This window comes from Cyclopterus lumpus, chromosome 10 (assembly GCF_009769545.1).
Source record: "Cyclopterus lumpus isolate fCycLum1 chromosome 10, fCycLum1.pri, whole genome shotgun sequence".
In the NCBI taxonomy this organism is placed as follows: Eukaryota; Metazoa; Chordata; class Actinopteri; order Perciformes; family Cyclopteridae; genus Cyclopterus; species Cyclopterus lumpus.
Genome location: NC_046975.1, coordinates 12,143,312 through 12,163,740, shown reverse-complemented (window position 1 = coordinate 12,163,740; position 20,429 = coordinate 12,143,312). Strand labels below are relative to the sequence as shown.

Here is a 20,429-nt window from a genome sequence, read left to right as displayed (position 1 = left end):
AAATCTGACATGCAGTGTGCAGGAACTATTAAACTATTATTTTATTAGTTGGTTTTTACCAGCTATGACAAAAGGTTTTTAAATTTAGATTTCACTGCCACAAGATCACCACCTGGGGGCGATGTGGCTTTATTCTGAAGCCGAATGAGACAACAAACGATGGAGGCGTCGGGCTAAACCGGCGCTCTGAAACGGTAACATGAATAATAACCATACAAAGGTAACCTTTCGTATATTATATTTGAGTTAGGAGAAGAAGAACCGCTGTGCAGTTATCCGGCAGTTCTCGGAGACGAAGCTTGAGACCGCGCCGCATCCTTCCGTGTTATTGTTGGACCGGGCCCGCCCATACTCCAGAGCATCGTCGGAAACCCCGCTACAACAGACAATACTTTACAAATCACATCGGAGGTAGGCTCCAGAGAAAACTGAGACATTTTCAGCACATAAAAAGGAGGATGGAAAGAAGCGTTTGACAGCGTTGCTCCTGAACATGGGCTTCGTTCTGTTATTGTAATGGATGCTACGAAATAGCACCAGTGATATTAAATAACAACGCACTCCACCGCCTACTATGGACTTTCCCGGTCATTTCCAGCACATTTTCAACCAGCTGAACCACCAGCGCCTCCATGCTCAGCTGTGTGACTGTGTGGTGGTGGTTGGAGGCCAGAGTTTCCAGGCTCACCGCTCCATCCTGGCCGCATGCAGTTCCCACTTCAGGGCTCTTCTGAGCTCCAATGAAAGTGGGGATGAGGTTGGTAGAGCAGGAGCTGACTTAGGTGGAGGTGGGGGCCCCAGTGTGATGGAGTTAGATCCAGAGGTGGTGACCCCAGAGGCCTTCTCCACCTTGCTAGACATGATTTACACCTCCACCCTCTCTCCAGGGGCCTCCAATGTGATGGATGTACTGTTGGCAGCATCGCACCTGCATCTCAACACTGTGGTCAAGGCCTGCAAGCTCCACCTGTCCAGGAAAAACTTCCCTGCATCGCCCCCGAAAGGCTGGAGGTCAGTGCAGCAGCAGCAGCAGCTTCCGTCCTCGGCCTTGCTGCTACAGGCCACGTCTGTCATGGAGGAGTCCATTGATGAGGATGAAGTGAGAGTGGAGGTTAGTCAGTCTGGTGGGGTTGAAGATCAGGGGGTGATTGGGGAGCAGAGTACTGCACTATTTTTGAGGCACAAGAGGAAGTCTCACGAGGATGAGCTCGGGGGCAGAAAGAGGTCCTTCAGGCTAGCTGAGGGAAACTATAAAGAGTGTTCACCGACAGTAACTAGAAGCACCGTCAGTGCAGAGGAGGCTGGACAGGAGCTGCTGTCCCCGGACTGCCTGAAGACGACCGACGGACTCTGGGAGAACCGAGGCGAGGAGGAGGAGGTGGAGGAGAAATATGAAGCAACTAAGGGAGAGTCAGAGGAGATCCAGCTGCCGAGCCAATCGGACTGCAGCACGGGAGGTGTCGGTACATGGAAGAAGGGTGGAGATGCAGAAGGAGACACTGTGGTCAAAGTAAAGGTGGGAGAAGAAGGGGAGGATGAGGGAGAGGAGCCAAAGATGGCGATGATTGAGGTGAAAAGGGAAAATCTGAGCTCCTACTCCCCAAGTCTAGCAAAACATTCTCCTCTATCTCCACCGCAAGACTTCACAGACAACTTTGAAGCCCAGCTAAATGAGGAGAAACTGGCCACCGTCTGCCCAACCGAGTGTGATGTTAGCTCTTTACAATCTCAGCTGTGTGCAGATCCTGGACATTTGGGTGAGGGGTCAGTAGACAGTGAAGGCCTCGACAGCCTGTCAGAACTGGCCTTTTCCTGCTTCCTCAATCCCAGCAGTGAAAGTGTAATGGGAGCACTGGAGGAAGAAGACAGCCTAGCTAGCCTCACTGCTGCTGCTACAGCTGCTGCTACTGCCAGTGATGCTCCTGCAGCTGCTGGAGTTACTGATGAACTCTATCAAAACGCAGAAGAAGTCTCTTCTGCTCAGTCTTCTGATTCCTCACTAGTTTTTCCAATAACCCCTGTCCCCTTGCAGCAGCTTCTCTCAACTCAGGGCCCTGGTTTCAGTGACACACTTATCCTCCAGCCCTCGCAGAACTCCTTAGCAGGGTTCCTAAGTGGCATCGGACCAGGCCTCGGTCTAGAAACCTCCCTCATCCAACCCTCCAGGGCCGGTAAAAGCCCCGGGGCAACAACCTTTCGTCGCATTGCCCCTAAAGTGATGCCTGGATCAGAAGCCGGCACAGATTGCTCCTCGGCATCGGACGCTGCTGAACGTCTGCCTCTAACCAGAGCTTCAGAGGAGGTTCTGTCCAAGTGCAAGAAAGCAGCGGCTGAAGACCACGTGCTGTTGGTGGAAGGGGACAAGAAGTACGCCTGTAAGATCTGCTGCAAGACCTTCATGAACCTGACTGACTGTAAGAAACACATTCGCGTCCACACAGGGGAGAAGCCCTATCCCTGCCCAAAGTGTGGCAAGCGCTTCAGCCAGTCCTCTCATCTGTATAAGCACTCCAAAAACACCTGCCTAAACTGGAAAGATGATCAATCTTTCGCAGATACCTTGTTGTGACCTTTACCGTATAGACGTTTGAGTCTCACAACTCAACACAATTCTTTGAAAAGATTTACTCCGTAAACTAGATTATGTATTACCCAACACACTTCCCCAATTAATTTGGGATTATATATTACATGAATTCAAAGTCAATTTGCTAATGTAATTCCTGTTTTTCTAAATGATCAACCGTGTTATTTTTAGAAAATGTTCCATTAAATAGAACAAATACACATTTTGTGAAACTGATAATGAAAATATCCTCATTGACTGGTGCTAAGAGTGACATTGAGTGATAAAATAATAAATTAATGTTATTTATTTTTTATTGATTCTCAATCTTTTTTGAGCATCACACACACACACACACACACACACTTTAAACTGGGCCATAACTTTATTATTCAGAGAAATCACATTGTACACATAACTGGAGTGTTGTACTGTTTTGTAGCATCATTGACAGCATTAACATCTGATTTAAGTTCAGACCAAGAGGTATAATGCTAATCTTTACAGTGAGCAGAACATTTAGTTTTATTTTGAAGGAGACATTTTAGATGCAAATTAGAAAATATTTTTGCAGTTAACTGCAATTCTAAGCATGTATAGTGTGTTCTGATAAGAGCTAATATTAAGGAGTGCTGCTAGTTCATTCATTAGCTTTCTTTTCGAAAACCTGCATATAAACGTCTGAGATGACAAAACCTTCCACTGAGCATTTCCTTACTCAACACTGCACCTAAAACTCAGCACATGTGACAGGAGGAAATGAAACTATCAAGTTAACACTGATGTGATGAAAACACGTATCTAGGCATTATCTAAACTACATTAGTATTAGTACAATATTAGTATACATCCCTTCATGTTTATCTCACACTGGAGCTCATGACTAGAACAGCATATTACTTTCATCTGTTGTTGCAGCACCAAAGGAGGCAGTCGGCCCAGCGCATCAGTCTCAGGGGCTAGAAGGTGAGTTCATTCGGCATGTCTGTGCCCTGTAAACCTGCCACCAGGTTTTGGGCTGACAAAGCTCCCATGATGCCTCTCGTGGAGTGGGTGGCACTGCCGATATGTGGCAACACCACTGCACAAGAAAGGAGAGGACAGAACACTGTTAAAAAGAAAATCTTGAGGAGGTAAAGTGGGAAAAGAGGCCAAAAACAAAACCACGTCTACATGTTTCACATCTCATCTACTCACCACAGTTTTTTAATGTCAGAAGAGGGTGGTTTATTGGGAGTGGCTCAGGTGTTGTGACGTCGAGTCCAGCTGCAGCTATCTGGCCGTTGTTCAAAGCCTCGTACAGATCCTCCTGGTTCACCACAGCTCCCCTCAAACCAATAATTCACCACATTTTCATCATAACATATTTTAGAAATACATGACATCTTTTATACCCATAAATGGGTAAGTCAATCAGTAGAGAGTATGTTTTCAAACCAATGCTTTTCCCATAATGCACCATGTGCTCTGCACAACCATGTTTGTGCTGCTTTGGAAGTTTACCTGCTTGAGTTGACGAAGACTGCTGTGTTTTTCATCTTGCTGAAGAAGGCCTTGTCACACAGCTCCTGGGTTTCTGGTGTCAGGGAGCAGGAAACAACTATAAAGTCGCTCTCAGACAGGAGTGTGTCCAGGGGAACTGTTCGCCAGAGGAGAGAAGGAGGAACCAAAGAGAAAACAGATCAAATGTGCAGACCTTCTCACCAAACGTCCTTAGTTATATCATAGTTTTATAATCTTATTGGATTTTCCCCCATTCACTGTATAAGTTTCTCTATTTTTCTTACCAAACTCTCCGTTCACCTCAGCAGCATAGGCTTTGGCTGTTCTCCCAGAGTAAAGCAGCCTGTTCACTCCAAAGGGCATAAGTCTCCGAGCAATGGCCACACCTGAACACAAGCACAACCAGGTGTTCAGCGACAAGCAGGGCATAAACTTTGTCTGGAAAATAATATCACACGATGCTAGATAGTATGACAGCACTGGATTTGGCTAAAGAATCTAGTCATATGACATTATATCCTATTATCGTGAATGTAAAGGGCCAAAGTAAATGAAGCAGCAACAGCCAGCCTTACCAATGCGTCCCAAGCCAATGACTCCTACTGTGCTGCCAGACAGACCATAACCACACAGCCAGAGAGGCTTCCAGGAGCTCCAGCCTCCACTATGAGAGAAGGGAAAAGACTCCATGACCACCATGTCTCTCAATCAAATGAGACACTGATTAGTGTCAATGTGGAACTTGGTAAGACTGACTTTTTGACCTCCTCCAGTCCTTCTGGTAATCTGCGAGCGGTGGCCAGCAGTAGAGCTACGGTCAGTTCTGCTGTGGCGTCAGTCAGGACATCTGGAGTGTATCCAACACGTATACCACTGTCGAAAATAGACCCCAGTAGAACTCAGAAACCACTTGACACTTCAGCTGGTGAATTGAAGGTTATGTTTATAAGCATGAGCTGTACCGTTTTTTGATTTCGTCAAGTGCCAAGTGGTCAAATCCCGCGGACAGGGTGCTGATCACTTTCAGGTTAGGCCCTGGAATCAGAGACGGACCAGTTGAAACACTTAAATCCAAACAATCAAAGAAATACTGTTTTCTATGTTTTCATCAGAGCTAAAATGATGAGTGGGTCGATCCATTGGTTGATCATGAGACAATTCATTTTCAACAATTTGGATATTCAAGTAATCATTTAATAATATTTCACCATGCAAAGAAAATCTGGTTGTTTGAATGTGTTGCTTTTCTCTGTTTCATATAATTGTGTCCCCTTGGAATATTTCATCTTTTATTGTTTTACATCGTTGAATCAAAGTGTTAAGGGGCTTACCATGAATTGTAACAATTATATGAATCCAATTGGGGACCATTGTTGCTTCTCTCTGTCTTCATTTCTCTACTACTATCTGTAATAAACACATAAAAATACCGCCAAAATACTATAGGCTCTGATAATATCTTATAGACTGATTCATGAAATATATAAACAACATTAAATAATGTGTTACTTGATAATGAAAATACAGCCATTGTCACTTGCAGCCCTAATTGTATTTGTCTTATTGTTCGTTTTCAATTCCATGTAATGTCTGTGTGTAGTTGTACTTTTTAGATTGTACTGCTTGTTTTCAAAGCGTTGAATGAGTACACACACACACACACACACACACACACACACACACACACACACACACGGTACCTGCGGCACCCAGAACCTCTGCATCGATCCGGTCTGACAGCAGACACAGAAGACCATGAGCCCCCTGCACACCTTTCAGAAGGTCTGCCCTCGGCACGGGTTCATCCGAGTCCCACAGAGACACCTCACATCTGTTTACGTGGAGACCGAAAAGGACCAAATGCATAAGATGGCATTCAGGCTAGGAGGAGGATTTAGGGGCACAGGAAGCTGACTGATGTGTGTGAAACTACAGAAGCCACACAAGCGTGTGACAGGAAAGTAAAGCTGAAGACTGTCTTCACATATGGAAGGCAGTCAGCTGGGAAGGACAGCAATAAGTGAGTAAATGCTGCATTGCCAATTGTAAATAAAAAATGCATACACTCCCCCCGCTGACAGGATCTTCATCCCCTCCTGCGGGATGCGCCTCGTCACGAACACTTTCATGAGTTTTCCAACTGTCTGCATCTCATTGAACGGTCGAAATGAAGCGATGTCCTCTTCGGACAGAAGACCGCGTGACTCTGAGGGGAGTCAGGCAGCACACGACCGGTTTTAACCTTGAACGTTTGCTCAACACTGGGAGAAAACTACACTTTACTCCGCAAGAAACCCGGAAGTGCTTGCTTTCATAGTCATGCGCATGCGCGGTGAGTAGTGGTCTGGTGCCTGGTGGTTGTATAATCTTCTTCTCTGATGGACGTATTTAATACTTTTAGTACTAATTAACTGTCCAATTCAATGTCAAAGATTAAATGAAAAAAAAGCCGTATTGACTGTTACGATGTTAAATAGTCGCCAAAGACTAAATACATGAACAATATATTCTTGGCTGTGTGATCGTTCCGCTGTTTTATATATGTGTTCATAATTTATCTGGGAGTGTGGGCAAGTTGAGGTTTCTTCTCTGATTTCGTTTCCTGAGATAAATAAAGTAGGGAGCGGACAATGTCGTACGTGTGTGTGTGTGTTACATTAGCCAGCTAGAAATCCAAGAAACTGTAACGGAAACGTGATTTTAAATCATTTTCGAATACGGTTTAGTTGTTGTTGCGGCTGCGGCAAGTGTCTCATCTCTGGCGTCGACGTGCACCCAAAGTGTTTTTGCGTATGACGTCATTGTCCACGCCTGCAACGTCGTGTCCTCGTCCCGGAGCTGCTCCAACGACGCCTCCACGAGCGCGCAGCCCCGCGGAGGAGCCGCTGAGCCGTAAATGGTGAAGACTTCACCCTCGTCGGCGACACAGGGCGGAACGAGAACCGCTTGATACGTGAGGAACACACAAGGCGACGCAAAAGCAGGAAATACGAGTGGGGTCCCGGTCTGGAAGAGGTGAGACAACATAACGTCTTCTTTTGGGGGACAGCGTCAGCTGTGAGGTCGGACCGGTCGCAACAGACGAGCTACTTGTTCGTGGTTGCAGTCACGTTTTTTTTAGCTCGTCGGTAAGGGTGATGAGGCTCGAACCTCTTCTTTATGTTTACTAGCCTGGTAACAATGCCAGGATTGATATTAGTGGGTTGTGTTTATATAACGAGCCGACGCCGTGTCACAGTTGTGCTGTCATATAACGCGGGCGTTACCGCAGTCGACAGACTCACGAGGAGATGCATATGGAAATACAGAAACTTAACATCCTTGTATGTAGGGTGGGCCTGACTAGCAATCATTACACCCTGTCTAATAAGGGCAATAAGGAACTAGATGTTCAGCATTTGAGCTGGTTTCATTGGTTGGGTTATTTTTAGTCCTTCTGTTTTGTTTTTATGGAGTACACAATACATGTGTGTGGCTCTAAAGGAATGCAGTTGTGTTCCAATATAAAGGATGGCATTACATTGTGTTTTTGATGATTGATCAAATCGTCCACCACAGTATATGTAATTGAACACCACGTGTGTTATTATGACACTTACTTTAAACTCAATTGAGTAACAATTATATAGATTAAATAACCAAATAAAAAAAAAAATCTGAATTCTGCTGATCTAGACCGGTGAATTACCAAAATATCAAGGCACATTGATACAAACATATGCTTTAAATCCAATAAAGTCATTAAACAAGGTTGGCCTCATACAACAAGAGGTGTGACTAAATCATATATCACATGCTATATATTCTCACATGGCCCAACTAAACCTCTACTGGGTTTAACAACAGTGAAACTATTATGAAACTATTCCTTCAATTTCACCTGAAGCAGACGATTAATTTCCTCAGATTCTTCTTTAGGAGTCTCTGATATAAAGCCTATTTATTAGTAGTAACCAAACCGCAATATCCACATTTCATTTCAGATAGAAATACCACTATTCTCCACGCTCACGGCACACTTTTGACTGAGGAAACCCGCAGCGCCTGTCTGAGCCTGCCTTCAACAACAGCTTGAGTGGAGACTGTCCTGTACTCTGCAATGGCTCTGTTGACCCTGCATAGGCTCCCATCCATCTCCACCTCTCCAGTGAGTTCAATCATCCGCACGCTTTGTTGTACACAAGTTGGGCATTTTGCATCATATGTTATTTTTAACGTTTTAATTACAAAGTGAGATTCAGAACTATATGAGCTGTTGATGCTGGACCCTCTACGCTCTGTGTAAAGAGCAGCCATTCCTGGATGTGTCCCTCATCACTACATTTGCCTAAAAAAGGAATGAGGCTGTTTAGTTTTACTATTTATGCCTGGAAAGTGACTGCGTTGCTGGGCTTTCAGGGCTAACATGCCACAGATATAGTCATCATCATCAAAGTGCCATTCACATTCATTGCAGTGATGTCAGACAGTGATTGGATCACCCTTTGTTTGTCTAAATGCTCACTGCCTCTTTAGTTTTTCATTGGATACATATAATCATATAAGCACTGTATCATTAGCCGCTGTCTTTAACTTTATCTTCTCTCATTATCTCACTCTATCATGAAGATGATTTAACTTGACATCCAAGGCCTGGCTTTTCTTCTGGTCTTTGTCATTGCCAACTAAACCATAAAGGACCTGACTGTGGGTCCGACTCATTTTTTGCATATTTTGTCAGTGTCTAATCACTCTGCTATCTTAACACGTGTTCTCTCCTTTTTTTTTTTCTTTCTTCAAACCCTCATCGTTCCTCTCCTGGCTCCTGCCCACTTCTCCTCTTTAATTTCTTCTTTTTTTTCTTGACTCTGTCTGGACTTGTCAGTTGCATAACAGGTAATGTTACTGTCTCAAATTTCTTTCTCTGTATACCCTTGTTACGACGGCTATCCTCTCTTGTTTCTTCGCCCCTCCCCTCTCCTTAACTTCTTATCCTTCTATAATTCCACTACCAATACTTTTTATTTTTTACCCTGAAACCTCTTAGTGTCCTTTTCACTGTGCTTAAATATCACTCTTTGTGGCTGTCTCCTCACTTCAGTCTTCCACTGCACATTATCTGTGTTGCACCACATTTCACCCGAGGAATTACTGAAACATTTTTCCGTCCTTTTGAGTCCACTCTTCTCAACAGGGAAGACATCACACACACTGCCTCCAATGTTCCCAGAAAATGTGTTAATGTGTCAACACTTTAGTTCTCGTCTAGTTAGAAATGTGCCGCTCCGGGAACATTGAAAACTAACGTTGACTCAAATTGTGTATTACTTTCTTTGGAATGAGTGTGTGTATATATATATATATATATATATATATATATATATATATATATATATATATCTCAACCCTTTTCTGCAATTACAGTCCATGCAACATAAATGTACAGTCTGCTGGAATGTTAAGAACATACCGTGGGATAAAACAATTTAATTATATAAATCTTCTTCATTGAACCCAAAAAGTCTGAGAAACTGAATCACACACAAACAAAAGCTAAATACATTTTTGTCTTCTTGATGAGGCTTTCTTGGGATTTACTTGATTTGATTCTTTTAAGGATGAAACCCTCCAAAGAAGAGGGAGACTTCAGAAAAGGTAGATGTACACCTGTGTTATCTTTGAATTTCCGTCTAATTACAGTCCTGAAAGGATGATTCTGTGGGTGACAACGACATAATACAAAGTGATCTCTGTCCATCTTCAGGGAGAGCTTTGCCCTGGTGAAGGGGGCAGTCCTTCTGCTGGAGGAGGGCGAGAGGGTGAGCCTTGATGAGGGGACTTGTCCCACTCCACCTTCTCCTCTAAAGGAAGACGGTGAAGCTCCAGACACAAGGCGCAGACACCTTCACGCCATGGTTGAACAGCTCCGACCAGACGATACCATTAAGCTGGTGAGGCCTCATGTTTACGAGCATGTTTCCTATCAATCTGTATAATATAATTATATCTCAGGTAAAGGTGGGGTTAATACCTTCCTGTGAGGAGTTGAATACGCCACCTTACTTTCAGCTGTGTTGCCATCGCATCAATGTGGAACTTGATGAAACAACTGACTAATAAGCGGGTAGCTCGAAGCTGTGAGTTCTAACAATAATCATGTTCGTGTTAACGCTCAGAATGATAATTTTGGGGTAGTGGCTGTGGACAGAGGCCTGGAGGGACCGGCTGTCAGTTTTGCCGACTTTGTGACTTTGTCGCTAGATTTAGAAATGTTTGGATCTCGGGCTGCTAGCTGCTTTCATTGGAAAAGAATTAGCAACACCGGGCTGGGTTTTTCGGTTGGATAATTTAAAAATCATACCCTTGTTGTTGTTTTTTACGACGTTACCGACCCAAGCTTTAAAGTATATTGGGATTTGGAGTTTATGGGTTAAAACATGTGAACATAGAACAGGTGTGGACTATAACCAGTATCTGTGTTTCTCTTGAAACACAACATTGACTTTTGTAATTAGATTTGACCAGAAAGGCCAAGGAAACTATGCTGAACAGGATATGTTCCACTGTGTCTAATGAGGTTTATTTGGTTTGATGGGTAATGTCATACTTCAGAGGAAATTGCAACATGTTGCATAGAAAATACATAAATTGTTCTGGGCCTCACTCCTCTTTTGTCTCCTTTCGGTCTCACACATCCTTTGTCCCCTCTGCACTCTGTCATGCAGGCGGTGCAGTTGGAGTCCGTCAGCTCGGTCAGAGTCAGGTATCTGATCGTTATCTCCACCCTCGGCAACAAACAAGAGAGCATCCTGCTGGGCATGGATTTCCCCAACCCAGAGAGGTGTGTGTAACCAAGATGCAGGCATACTGGTGTCACAAAGATACGATTTCCCCAGTTAATAATTGCTGGTTTAGCTTTGTCAAGTAAAATGTATTTCCTTGTCTTGTATTTCTTTGGCCTCTTTGCAGCGATCAGTGCACCATTGGCCTGGTTCTGCCAATATGGAGCGACACACAGGTGTATCTGGATGGAGACGGGTAAGAAAAAAAAAAATGTCTTAATGAGGAATAAAGCAACAAGTTTGTGAGGCTGCAGCACATACGGTGCAGGCTGATGTCTGGGATTCTGGCCAGAAATAATGTGAATGAGTAATGTTTTCTATTTGTGGAGCTGAATCATTCTCCATGAATTACAACTGCTCCTATCCATCATTTAGACCCTTACATAAGCGTGGAGATCATGTGTTTTTGCATTGAAATGAAAGTCATGTACGGTGAGCTTCTTTCTGTATCAGTAACAAAATGGTTGGTGAGAGTTTAGCGGGTTATAGTGCATCCAGAACCCCAGTCGTCTACTCCGACTCAATTTTAGTGAAAATCTTTGTGACCATGACAACCAGCTATGCTCTAATTAAAATGATTTTGTGGTTTGTGGTCACTCATTACAGTGTGTTTCTTAGCTATCGTTGCTTAGAGGAGGACGTAGAGAAGGGTGCCGTGGAACTGAGAGTCGGCAGCTCTAGAAACAGTCAAGCTCTGCTGTGGACTGCTGTGTTTAAACTAATCTGCTGTCATGTGCAAAGGGTCAAAAAAGAGACTCTAATCTGCTGCCATGTCACCCCAGCATGTTCACCCTCATGAGGCTGGTTCACACTTCCTACTCGCCGTTGTCACATTTTTATTCTTGTGTTACAAGAGCCATCACGAATTTACACTGAATAATCGTTCTGCCTTCTTCGTTTTAGTCCAATAATGCTTCTTATCCGTGTTACTTCCTCAGTTTTAAATTCTTAAAATTGTAGCTCACACTTCTTTACTTCTCTGTCCTTTCCACAGCGGTTTTAGCGTGACCACAGCTGAAGAGATCCGAATCTTTAAGCCCGTTTCCATGCAGACCATGTGGTGAGTTGAGTTAAAACATTAATGTCCTTACTATGGCATCCAGCACATCACATCCTAAAGCACCTCATCTACAACGACATGTGTTACCTCACTTTAAATCTATTCTGTCCTCTCCTCCGCGGTAAGGTCAGTGCTGCAGGTTTTGCATGGGTGCTGTGAGAGGGCGGTCAATGCAGCGGTGATCCCAGGCAATGGCCTGGAGTGGGCCCAACACTACCACCAGCAGACCGAGTCAGACCGCCTCTGCCTAAACGAGTGGGAGGCCCTAAACGACTTGGAGTCGGTCCGCAGGGACAGTTATGGAGATGGGTAAGTAAAATGCAAGCGCTTCTAACCTGTAGTTAAGTGTAGTACTTTTAGTAAATATATTTAGCTACATTCCTCTGCTATGAATGTGGAAATCAAATGAATGTTTTCATCTGTTTTCATTCCTTGCGCACACACACGTCAGCTCGGTGTTAAGTTTCACTTTTTCTTTTACGGGTAGTTCAGAAGAGAGAATTTCAAATGAGGGGCTGATCAAAGTGCACCTGAGAGACATCATGAGGACTGAAGACCTGGAAAACCTCACATCTAAAATGGTAAGACACATGGGCAGAAGATAAAAGGTTACACAAATAAGAGAATGTATGTTTATATCTTTCCTTTTCCACTGCAGGTGCACTCTGCTTTAGAGACCAGGATAGGCTTCGACATGAGACCCTTTAAGGAGTACATTGACAATGAGATCCTGGTCACCATGGCTCAGATGGACAAACCCTCCAAAATATTTGACTACCTTTACCTGGTGAGTGACTGCAACGCTTCAAAGACAGTAATGAGCGTTTTATACCAGCATGGTAAGAAGTCTTTCCTATGCTTTAGTCAATAAACTGACGGAAGTGAGCCATCCCCAGGATGTTGACATGTGACCATAACTTCCCTTTTGTGAGACAGCTGTGTTGACAGCGATAGGGAAGACAAATCTGTTGGCCCTTTCCTTTTTGCCCTCGACTGAACCTCTATTTCTTTTATCTGGTTTCAGGGCTCTGAGTGGAACGCAGCTAACATTGAGGAGCTGCAGAAAAACAAGTCGGTGTTTTCACTTGCAACATTTTTCTATAGCTCTGTGTATTATTGTTGTTGTTGCCTATTTCCTATTGTCTCATGACAATGCTAATACTGAATTGTGCATTGCTGAATCACCGCTCTAACTTCATGTCTATGTTTTTCAGTGTGGGCTATATTCTGAATGTGACGAGGGAGATTGACAACTTTTTCCCAGAGTCCTTCACTTATATGAACATCAGATTATACGATGTGGAAGCCAGCGACCTTCTCCCTCACTGGACAGACACATACAAGTTCATCAACACTGCCAGGTAACCCCAAACATTTGAAGGCACCTAAAACCCAAACTTGTGAAAAGGCACTGTGCTATCCTGTGCAGATTACAGTTGTTGACAAGTATATTGCTATCACATTTGTATCATCAACCACATCACCATGAACTGTATGTAACCTAATAGTTAATAGTACACATTACCCAAAAGCTCAAGTAGTAAACTCGTATAAAACAGCTCTGTGTTTCCAGCATCAGCCTCAGGCCTGCTGATTTCTCTTCATATCATGACAACTATCATAGGTAAAGTCATGAGTATCCAGCAAAGGTCGCCACAATCAGAATAAAACGCTCATGATGCCTTCTGCTCTGAGTTCTCTTCCTGAAAACACACGAGGCTCTCAGCAATGCAAGCTGCATGCAAAACACCTCCCGCTTATTGAAAAGCATTAACTCAAACTGTCTGATTGAGGCCGATCTCCTCTTCTACTAAAAGAGGATCAGGTGACCTCCTGTGTCGACTTTTATTTCCATTTAGTTAATTATCCTTCCAATGTTTGTCAATAAAGTCTCTATACCACTGAGTGGGTTTTTCTTGATTGCTGTGTACTGCAGGAAGCGTGGACAGGCTGTGTTGGTGCACTGTAAGATGGGCGTTTCTCGCTCTGCTTCCACGGTGATTGCCTACGCCATGAAGCATCTGCACTGGCAACTGGATATGGCGTTGACCTACGTCAGGGATTGCCGCTCCATCATCAAGCCAAATGAAGGCTTCACGAAACAGCTGCAAACCTACAACGGCATCCTAAATGCGAGGTCAGACATGGTGTTAGGCCTATTGCTGTACGAAGGTCTCTACTCAAAATTATGTCATCTGTCGTGGCAAAAGCTTTGCAGACATGAAAATATAAAGGTATTAATTTGGGCGCTCATGTGAGGATTGTAATGTAAGTTCCTTCATCATTCCAGCCAGCAGCGTCACAGCACCCTCTGGAGGCGAAAGTCGAGAGACCAAAGACAAAAGTCATTATGCAAGGGGGGAGGGGAGGAAAGGAAGTCAGAAGAGGAAGAGGAAGAGGAGGAGGACTATGAGCTGGGTGATGATGATGATGATGATGTAGATAGTCCAGATGAAAAAGATTCAGATAGCCCAGATGAAAAAGATGATCCAGGGGAGGACATTCAGGTAATGAGTTACATCAATTTTATGATATTAGCACTTTAAATCCTGCAGATTTTTTTTTGTTTATGTTCAACCCTTTTATCTTCCCAAACACACCCAGGTGTTTGAAGAGCCAACCAACCAGGTACCCGGGCAGACAGGATCACCTGTTATCACGATAAATGAACCGAGCATGGTGAGCAGACTGCCGGACACAACGTTACTCACTCACTTATCATCTGAAGCTGCTTATCTGCATCATCTCTTTTGGCTCCTTCGCTAAACCGTCTGATGTTCATTTTGTTTCTCCTTCTCATCTCAAGGTTGCTCCGAGCGTCAATCGCAGTGGCAGGATGAACCTCTTTTCCCTCATGCAGTCCATCAGTGATGAGGATAAAGGACGTGAACAGGTAAATGAAGCAGAGTGCCAGTCTCTTTCAAACTCTTTATAGTTTTGATGTTGTACACACAAATGGTGGATTTATAAGTTGAGAACATTTAGAGGAGCCTGGTGCTGACATTTATTCAAGAAAGAGGTGGGAGATAAAAGCACAACAATTTACAATTTCACTTTAATTTCAATTGTTGCCGTTCTTCTTTTGCATCTTTTTAAAAAGAATCCCACTAGATGATCTTCTTTGATTAAAAGAGACATTATTATCTTCCTTTGTTGAAGTTTTAGTTCAATGCCAATTCTTATTTAATTTAGCTGCTCTATAAGCTACCCTTCTTCTTCTTGTTGCTTTAAAGCTGCATGGCAGTCCGAGGCGGTCTCCAGTGCAGCGGATGTGTAGCCAAGGGCGCCGGGGGCTGATTCACCAGAGAGCATGTGTGGATGTTTCACCTGAACCACGAAGCCTGAGGGACGCCAGTCAGAGCAAACCCTAAAGTGTTCAAGGAGATGGAAGAGCGGCGAGTTACGGGAGGACGGGCGACACTTAAAGAGGCAGAGGGGAAGAAAAAGATGGCGTATACACTGATACGCTTTGGCTTTATATTTCAGATTATTTAGATGATGAAAGTTTTACTTTATGTTTCATTGCATATAATATAGCTGATGGTGCACTGTTGATAAAAGGATCTTGCTGTAATATTGCTATCCCAATGAAAGGATATGTGATTATTAAGTCATTATCAGTGTCCATTGCTGTACTATTATTATTATTATTATTATTTGTTTTCTGTGTTTTTAGAACATATCCTACCACATTCAGACCTATTGGTCTCCTCCTTCACCCGTGTTCCCTCTTCCCTTCTTCAGCTCTCGCATCACCCCTTCAGAGATGATATCTATGCAATAACTGTTCTCCTTTTTCTTTTCCTCTGTAAATATGAGGCTGTAAGCTGCCACACCAAGGTAGGCTGTTTTAAATTTGTTTTCATATTCTCTCTTATTGCTCTCTCATGTTAATTGTCCACAGATGAATGGATTTCACTTTATTTAAGCTGTGCATCACGGATCAAGTCAGGGCCAGTTTCATGGCACAGGCCTCTTTGCCAAACAGTGTGTGCCAATTATTATATTCAATTACAAATATGTATCATGTCAGTATGTTAAAAAACAATGTCACCCATTTTATTTAAACACCAGGTGTATGAGTGCCTTCAACCTGAGAATGAAATACGGAATATGAATGACGTTGTGTTTTTACTATGAGGAGGTGGCTGCCTATTGTATTGTGCTGTTTCTCTGATTACAGTATAAATGTGACTGTGTATGCATATACACACAGTATAGATGTATCAACTAATTATTACTGGGTGCATGTTATGTGTTTTTTATACCAACATGTGAGAGCAACATGTTCAGGGTTTTCTCATGTATTGGATTGAGATCAATTATTCAAAATACTGTTTTCAGACTTATGATCACTGGATGCTGATGTGGAATAGTCTGTTCATGCTGGTAATATTTGTATCCAGTGAACCCAAGCTAAAGCCTATTTACTTAATTTCACCTGCACTTTATAACCCCAACACAGACACTGTCCCCACTGGCTGAGCCAACACCACACTGTACTATGAAAAACTCTTTAAATCGTGTCCACATCTCTACGCCTTCTTGTTTTAAGCTCTCCAATGTCTGCACCTCACTCCTGTTTACAACAAACACTATGAGTGAACAAAATAAATGATCATACTCGAACCAAACACTTTGTTTCCGGATTAAATAATACCCCAGATGTCACCTTGTCAGAAGGCAGGACATAATTTAGTGTGATTTACACTGCCAACAAAATCTTTATCTCTGATGTCCATTTAAAAAATGATCTCACAGGATTATATTGGTTGGATCGGATTTACATTCTGATTTGATCTGGAAATTGGGTATTGAAAAAACAGATCCAAAGATTTTTGATAATTTTGTAATTCAGATTTTTGTAATCCAATCCTACTTTTAATACGGACAAAATGCTGCATTTATGTATTTCAAAATATAAGGCAGAAACCTGGATCCATTTGATGCCAAAATTAAGGATCTGACCTCAGAGGTGGATTAGATGTAGAGTGACAAATAACCCTGGCTTCACTTCTACCAAATAATACAAAAATATATTTTTTAAATCACAATGTGCCCTATTAAAAAAATAGAATAAAGTTCAACAGAAATTAGCCTGTACATCAGGGGTTGAATATGAAGCAAGCAGCTTTTCATAGTCGTAGTAAATTATGTCCAAAGAAGTCATAAAAAAGTCACAATAGTATGTAGAAAAAGTCATAAAAAAGTGAAAATATAGAATGTCAAAAAAGTAATTACAAGTCATATGTGGCTAAATAAAAGTTAGTTTAGTATGTGGAAGAAATACTATGAAAAAATTAGAATAAATTCCTAATAAAGTATGTCAGAAAAAGTAATACAAAACTAGTATATAGCATATCGAAAGAAGTAAAATAGATTGTGAACAAAATTAGATAGCATTGTATGGCGAAATAAATCATGGTATATTATGTCAAATAAGTAATAGTATAGTATGTCCAACGAATGTCATGAAAAAAAATCACTGTACAGTACTTCTCCATCCTGCTATTGTGTAGATCTGTGCTGTTTGGGTAGCAACCAAAATAATGACGAGAATATTGTGATTGTAATAAATATTGAATAGATTATTCTTTGGGCACTAATTGTACAATTTGAACCCAAGCCATACTGAACACTGTATACATAATATATGCATATATATTTGTTACTCGTTTTTTTACACATATTATATGGCTTCTGTAATATAATCTGTTTTTGATCTGCATTGGCTGCAATGTATATTTTCCCTGTATTCACATTTCACAAGTCAAAGGTCTTATTGTGGTATGTGTGATTTGAATAAATATCTAAATTTCCAATATACATTTTTGTTTTTTACTTGTTTTGATAGTGATATTACTATTTTTGCATTTGTGTGACATTTAAGTAGCACACTTACTATTATAGCCCGGTCTGTCCTGAAAAAAAGATGTAAATAAGACATGCATTATTAAAAAATAAGAAGTAGGGAATGGTGCTTATGTCTTATTCAATTTTTATTTTCTATTTCTTATACTTCTAAGTTGTAGCAAATTAGGGGAGAGTATGGATTTAAGAAGACTATAAAGTATATTTAGTTAGTGGAGATACATTTTGAAATCTTGACTTGTATTTACAATTTAGATTTTGATAGAACTCAAAGTATAAAAATCAGTAAAATATAATTCTATTTATTTTATACAAAAATAAATAAATGCATTTTACTCACTTTACACCTTGTACTTTACTCAATCACCTTTATGCATTTGTACAAAGTTTCCTAATCAAAGTGATGGCCTGAACTTTGTCAACATACCATCATATATTAAGTAAAAGCACACCTCTATAATTGAAACATAATCTGATACTCATATTGTTTTGAGGTGTCGGGCAGGAGTTTACTACGACCTCACATTTTATCCACAAGAAACAAACCACAGGGACAAGCAACCGTACTTTCGCCACTCATTTTGTTTCTCTTTAAATTGTCATTTACTGAATTGCTGGTCATCTTAATAACAATACAGTCTTAATTCACAAAAGAGCAGAGAGTAAGGGATACAGAGGGCTTTTTTAAATAACAACAGATGTGATAGATGACATCAATTCAGGTGCCAATGTATTTTCTTCTGGGTTCACTAAGGGTGATTCCTCCCTCTTTCATTGCCGCCCTGAATGACTGTACCTGGAAAAGAAGTCAGGAAGAGAAAAACATAATTTAAGGGGGGAAAAGACGTACAAATAAATGTACTAACAGCCGTTTGTGCTGCATGTACTTACAGCGTCAGAGCGGTACGTCCAGGGAATCGCCCTGTACACCATCCTGGTGATGCCAGCCTGCTGGCATCGTTGAGCCAGCACCTCGCCCACAGCCTGACATGCTGCCACGCATCTTGTGGAAGCCAGCTCCTTCTTCAGCGCCCACTCCTTGGTGGAGCAGGAAAGCACTGGGACAGGAGAGCTGCTGGAGAACACGTGTGCCGTCACATGATGCTGGGTGCGAGAAAACTCCAACCTGAAAACACGAGTCAAACAGAAGTAAGAGGGAATATTTCTGTAACTATTCAGGTCTCAGTCAGCTTCAACAGGCTATGTTAAGGCCGTGTATGCACAGTCACCTTTTAATGCGGTTTAATGAGTCCATGCCAGACGTCTGGACTAAAAAATCACTATTGCATCAGATTTCTTACAGGAACTATTTTTGAATTACAGATTCAATTAACAGTATTTGTTTGAGAGTGTGACGGACATCAGCAGGAACATGAAACCCTTGATTCATGATTTTACATAAAAGCTGTAACGATGCACCTGTTTAAAAGAATACAAAGTGTTCCTTATTTTGTTTATTCATACACACACACACGCGCAGACCTGTGGTAGAACTCCCGGTGTGGCCAGGTCGTCTTCCAGCCCCGGTCCTTCACAGCCAGAGCCAGCTGCTCCAAGTTCCGGGGGTTTCTGTTCACAAAGGTCGGGTTCACGGCTTCGTTTTCCTCCGAGCAGGGCTCCGGCTGAGAGGCTGCCTGACTCAGACACCGAGCTGGGTGACACACAAGCGGATTAATAAAACAGCAGCTACGGAGAAACTACAGCGTGTTGGACAACGTTACCAAATGATGATGCATGAAGGTAAAACAGCTGTGATGAAAATATCTTGACATTACCCGTCTGATTTGTAGCCACAATTGGACGTCGAATTTGCCTAAACAGCAGCCGTAAACAGGAAGCCATCTCCTCCTCAATTGTGTTCACTTCATAAATTAAAAGTCTTAAAGTCTGGTCAATGTGCTGCCGTACAACATACAGTACATCATGTCCTTAAACATATGAAGTATTTGACTCTCGCTATCCGATAAGAATTCACCGTGACATGCGGAGCGCCATCTTTGACATTCAGACAACATCCGGTCTATTTGGTGCTACGTTGGAAGCAGCACTGACAGAAACAAACGCACTTCGGACTTTCCGCATATATGTCTTAATAAAATCATACGCTTTGCTGTACATTTCGGCTCATTTACTATATAGTAACTTCAAGTAGTGGAAAGTAAAATAAACAAGTACTTTACTTCAGCAGGCTTGAGGTACGTGTAGCTTACTATTTCCATTTTATACTTATAACATTACGTCACTAAACTTCAGTCGTACTTTTTACCCCACTAATATACTATTACATGTATCGGACAGCTAATGTAACTAAGAAGTTCACCGATTTTACATACAAAACATGTGATCACCTTAAGAATAGGATATATTACAAGAAATTAACCTACTTAAACTTAAACTGAGCTCTGTCTAAGTCAGCTCCATTAAAATGCCAGTTACATGTTAATAAATCAATAATATAATCCAATGTTGTACATATAGCACCCTGATTAATATGTACTTTTAATATGTAGAGTATATATTGTGGATAATACAATTACTACTTTTACTTAAGTAAGCTAGACTTCTTACTTGTAATGGCCTAGTTCTACATTGTGGCATTACTCATACT

The 20,429-nt window shown here is 42.0% G+C and overlaps 4 protein-coding genes across 8 annotated transcripts; 2 read left to right on the top strand and 2 right to left on the bottom strand.

Annotated features, from left to right (window-relative positions):
* Positions 1–131: 131 nt before the first annotated feature.
* On the top strand, positions 132–2,875 carry LOC117737427 (zinc finger and BTB domain-containing protein 5-like). 3 transcript variants are annotated; one of them, XM_034543388.1, is made up of 2 exons: positions 154–411; positions 888–2,835. In XM_034543388.1, the coding sequence occupies exon 2, from the start codon at positions 902–904 to the stop codon at positions 2,567–2,569; it is 1,668 nt and encodes a 555-aa protein (XP_034399279.1). In that variant the 5' UTR covers positions 154–411; positions 888–901; the 3' UTR covers positions 2,570–2,835. The 3 variants fall into 3 exon arrangements, with proteins under 3 accessions (XP_034399277.1, XP_034399279.1, XP_034399278.1); XM_034543387.1 differs by lacking the exon at positions 154–411 and adding an exon at positions 680–757; XM_034543386.1 differs by having other exon boundaries at positions 132–2,875.
* A 57-nt stretch (positions 2,876–2,932) lies between these two features.
* grhpra (glyoxylate reductase/hydroxypyruvate reductase a) lies at positions 2,933–6,388 on the bottom strand. 3 transcript variants are annotated; one of them, XM_034542900.1, is made up of 9 exons: positions 6,140–6,388; positions 5,770–5,900; positions 5,032–5,104; positions 4,826–4,942; positions 4,645–4,733; positions 4,354–4,455; positions 4,070–4,205; positions 3,764–3,894; positions 2,933–3,647 (listed from the first exon to the last, which is right to left on the bottom strand). In XM_034542900.1, the coding sequence occupies exons 1-9, from the start codon at positions 6,217–6,219 to the stop codon at positions 3,526–3,528; spliced, it is 981 nt and encodes a 326-aa protein (XP_034398791.1). In that variant the 5' UTR covers positions 6,220–6,388; the 3' UTR covers positions 2,933–3,525. The 3 variants fall into 3 exon arrangements, with proteins under 3 accessions (XP_034398791.1, XP_034398789.1, XP_034398792.1); XM_034542898.1 differs by having other exon boundaries at positions 6,134–6,387; XM_034542901.1 differs by lacking the exons at positions 5,770–5,900; positions 6,140–6,388 and adding an exon at positions 5,401–5,740.
* On the top strand, positions 6,384–17,772 carry si:ch211-203d1.3 (protein phosphatase Slingshot homolog 3). The gene is made up of 17 exons (XM_034542897.1): positions 6,384–7,084; positions 8,053–8,216; positions 9,666–9,703; positions 9,813–9,999; positions 10,774–10,889; positions 11,018–11,086; positions 11,885–11,950; positions 12,077–12,259; positions 12,438–12,531; positions 12,609–12,737; positions 12,975–13,021; positions 13,165–13,311; positions 13,887–14,087; positions 14,241–14,457; positions 14,555–14,629; positions 14,757–14,843; positions 15,184–17,772. The coding sequence occupies exons 2-17, from the start codon at positions 8,169–8,171 to the stop codon at positions 15,319–15,321; spliced, it is 1,842 nt and encodes a 613-aa protein (XP_034398788.1). The 5' UTR covers positions 6,384–7,084; positions 8,053–8,168; the 3' UTR covers positions 15,322–17,772.
* A 159-nt stretch (positions 17,773–17,931) lies between these two features.
* mrpl18 (mitochondrial ribosomal protein L18) lies at positions 17,932–19,853 on the bottom strand. The gene is made up of 4 exons (XM_034542902.1): positions 19,597–19,853; positions 19,304–19,472; positions 18,713–18,947; positions 17,932–18,617 (listed from the first exon to the last, which is right to left on the bottom strand). The coding sequence occupies exons 1-4, from the start codon at positions 19,661–19,663 to the stop codon at positions 18,540–18,542; spliced, it is 549 nt and encodes a 182-aa protein (XP_034398793.1). The 5' UTR covers positions 19,664–19,853; the 3' UTR covers positions 17,932–18,539.
* Between the last annotated feature and the right edge of the window lie 576 nt (positions 19,854–20,429).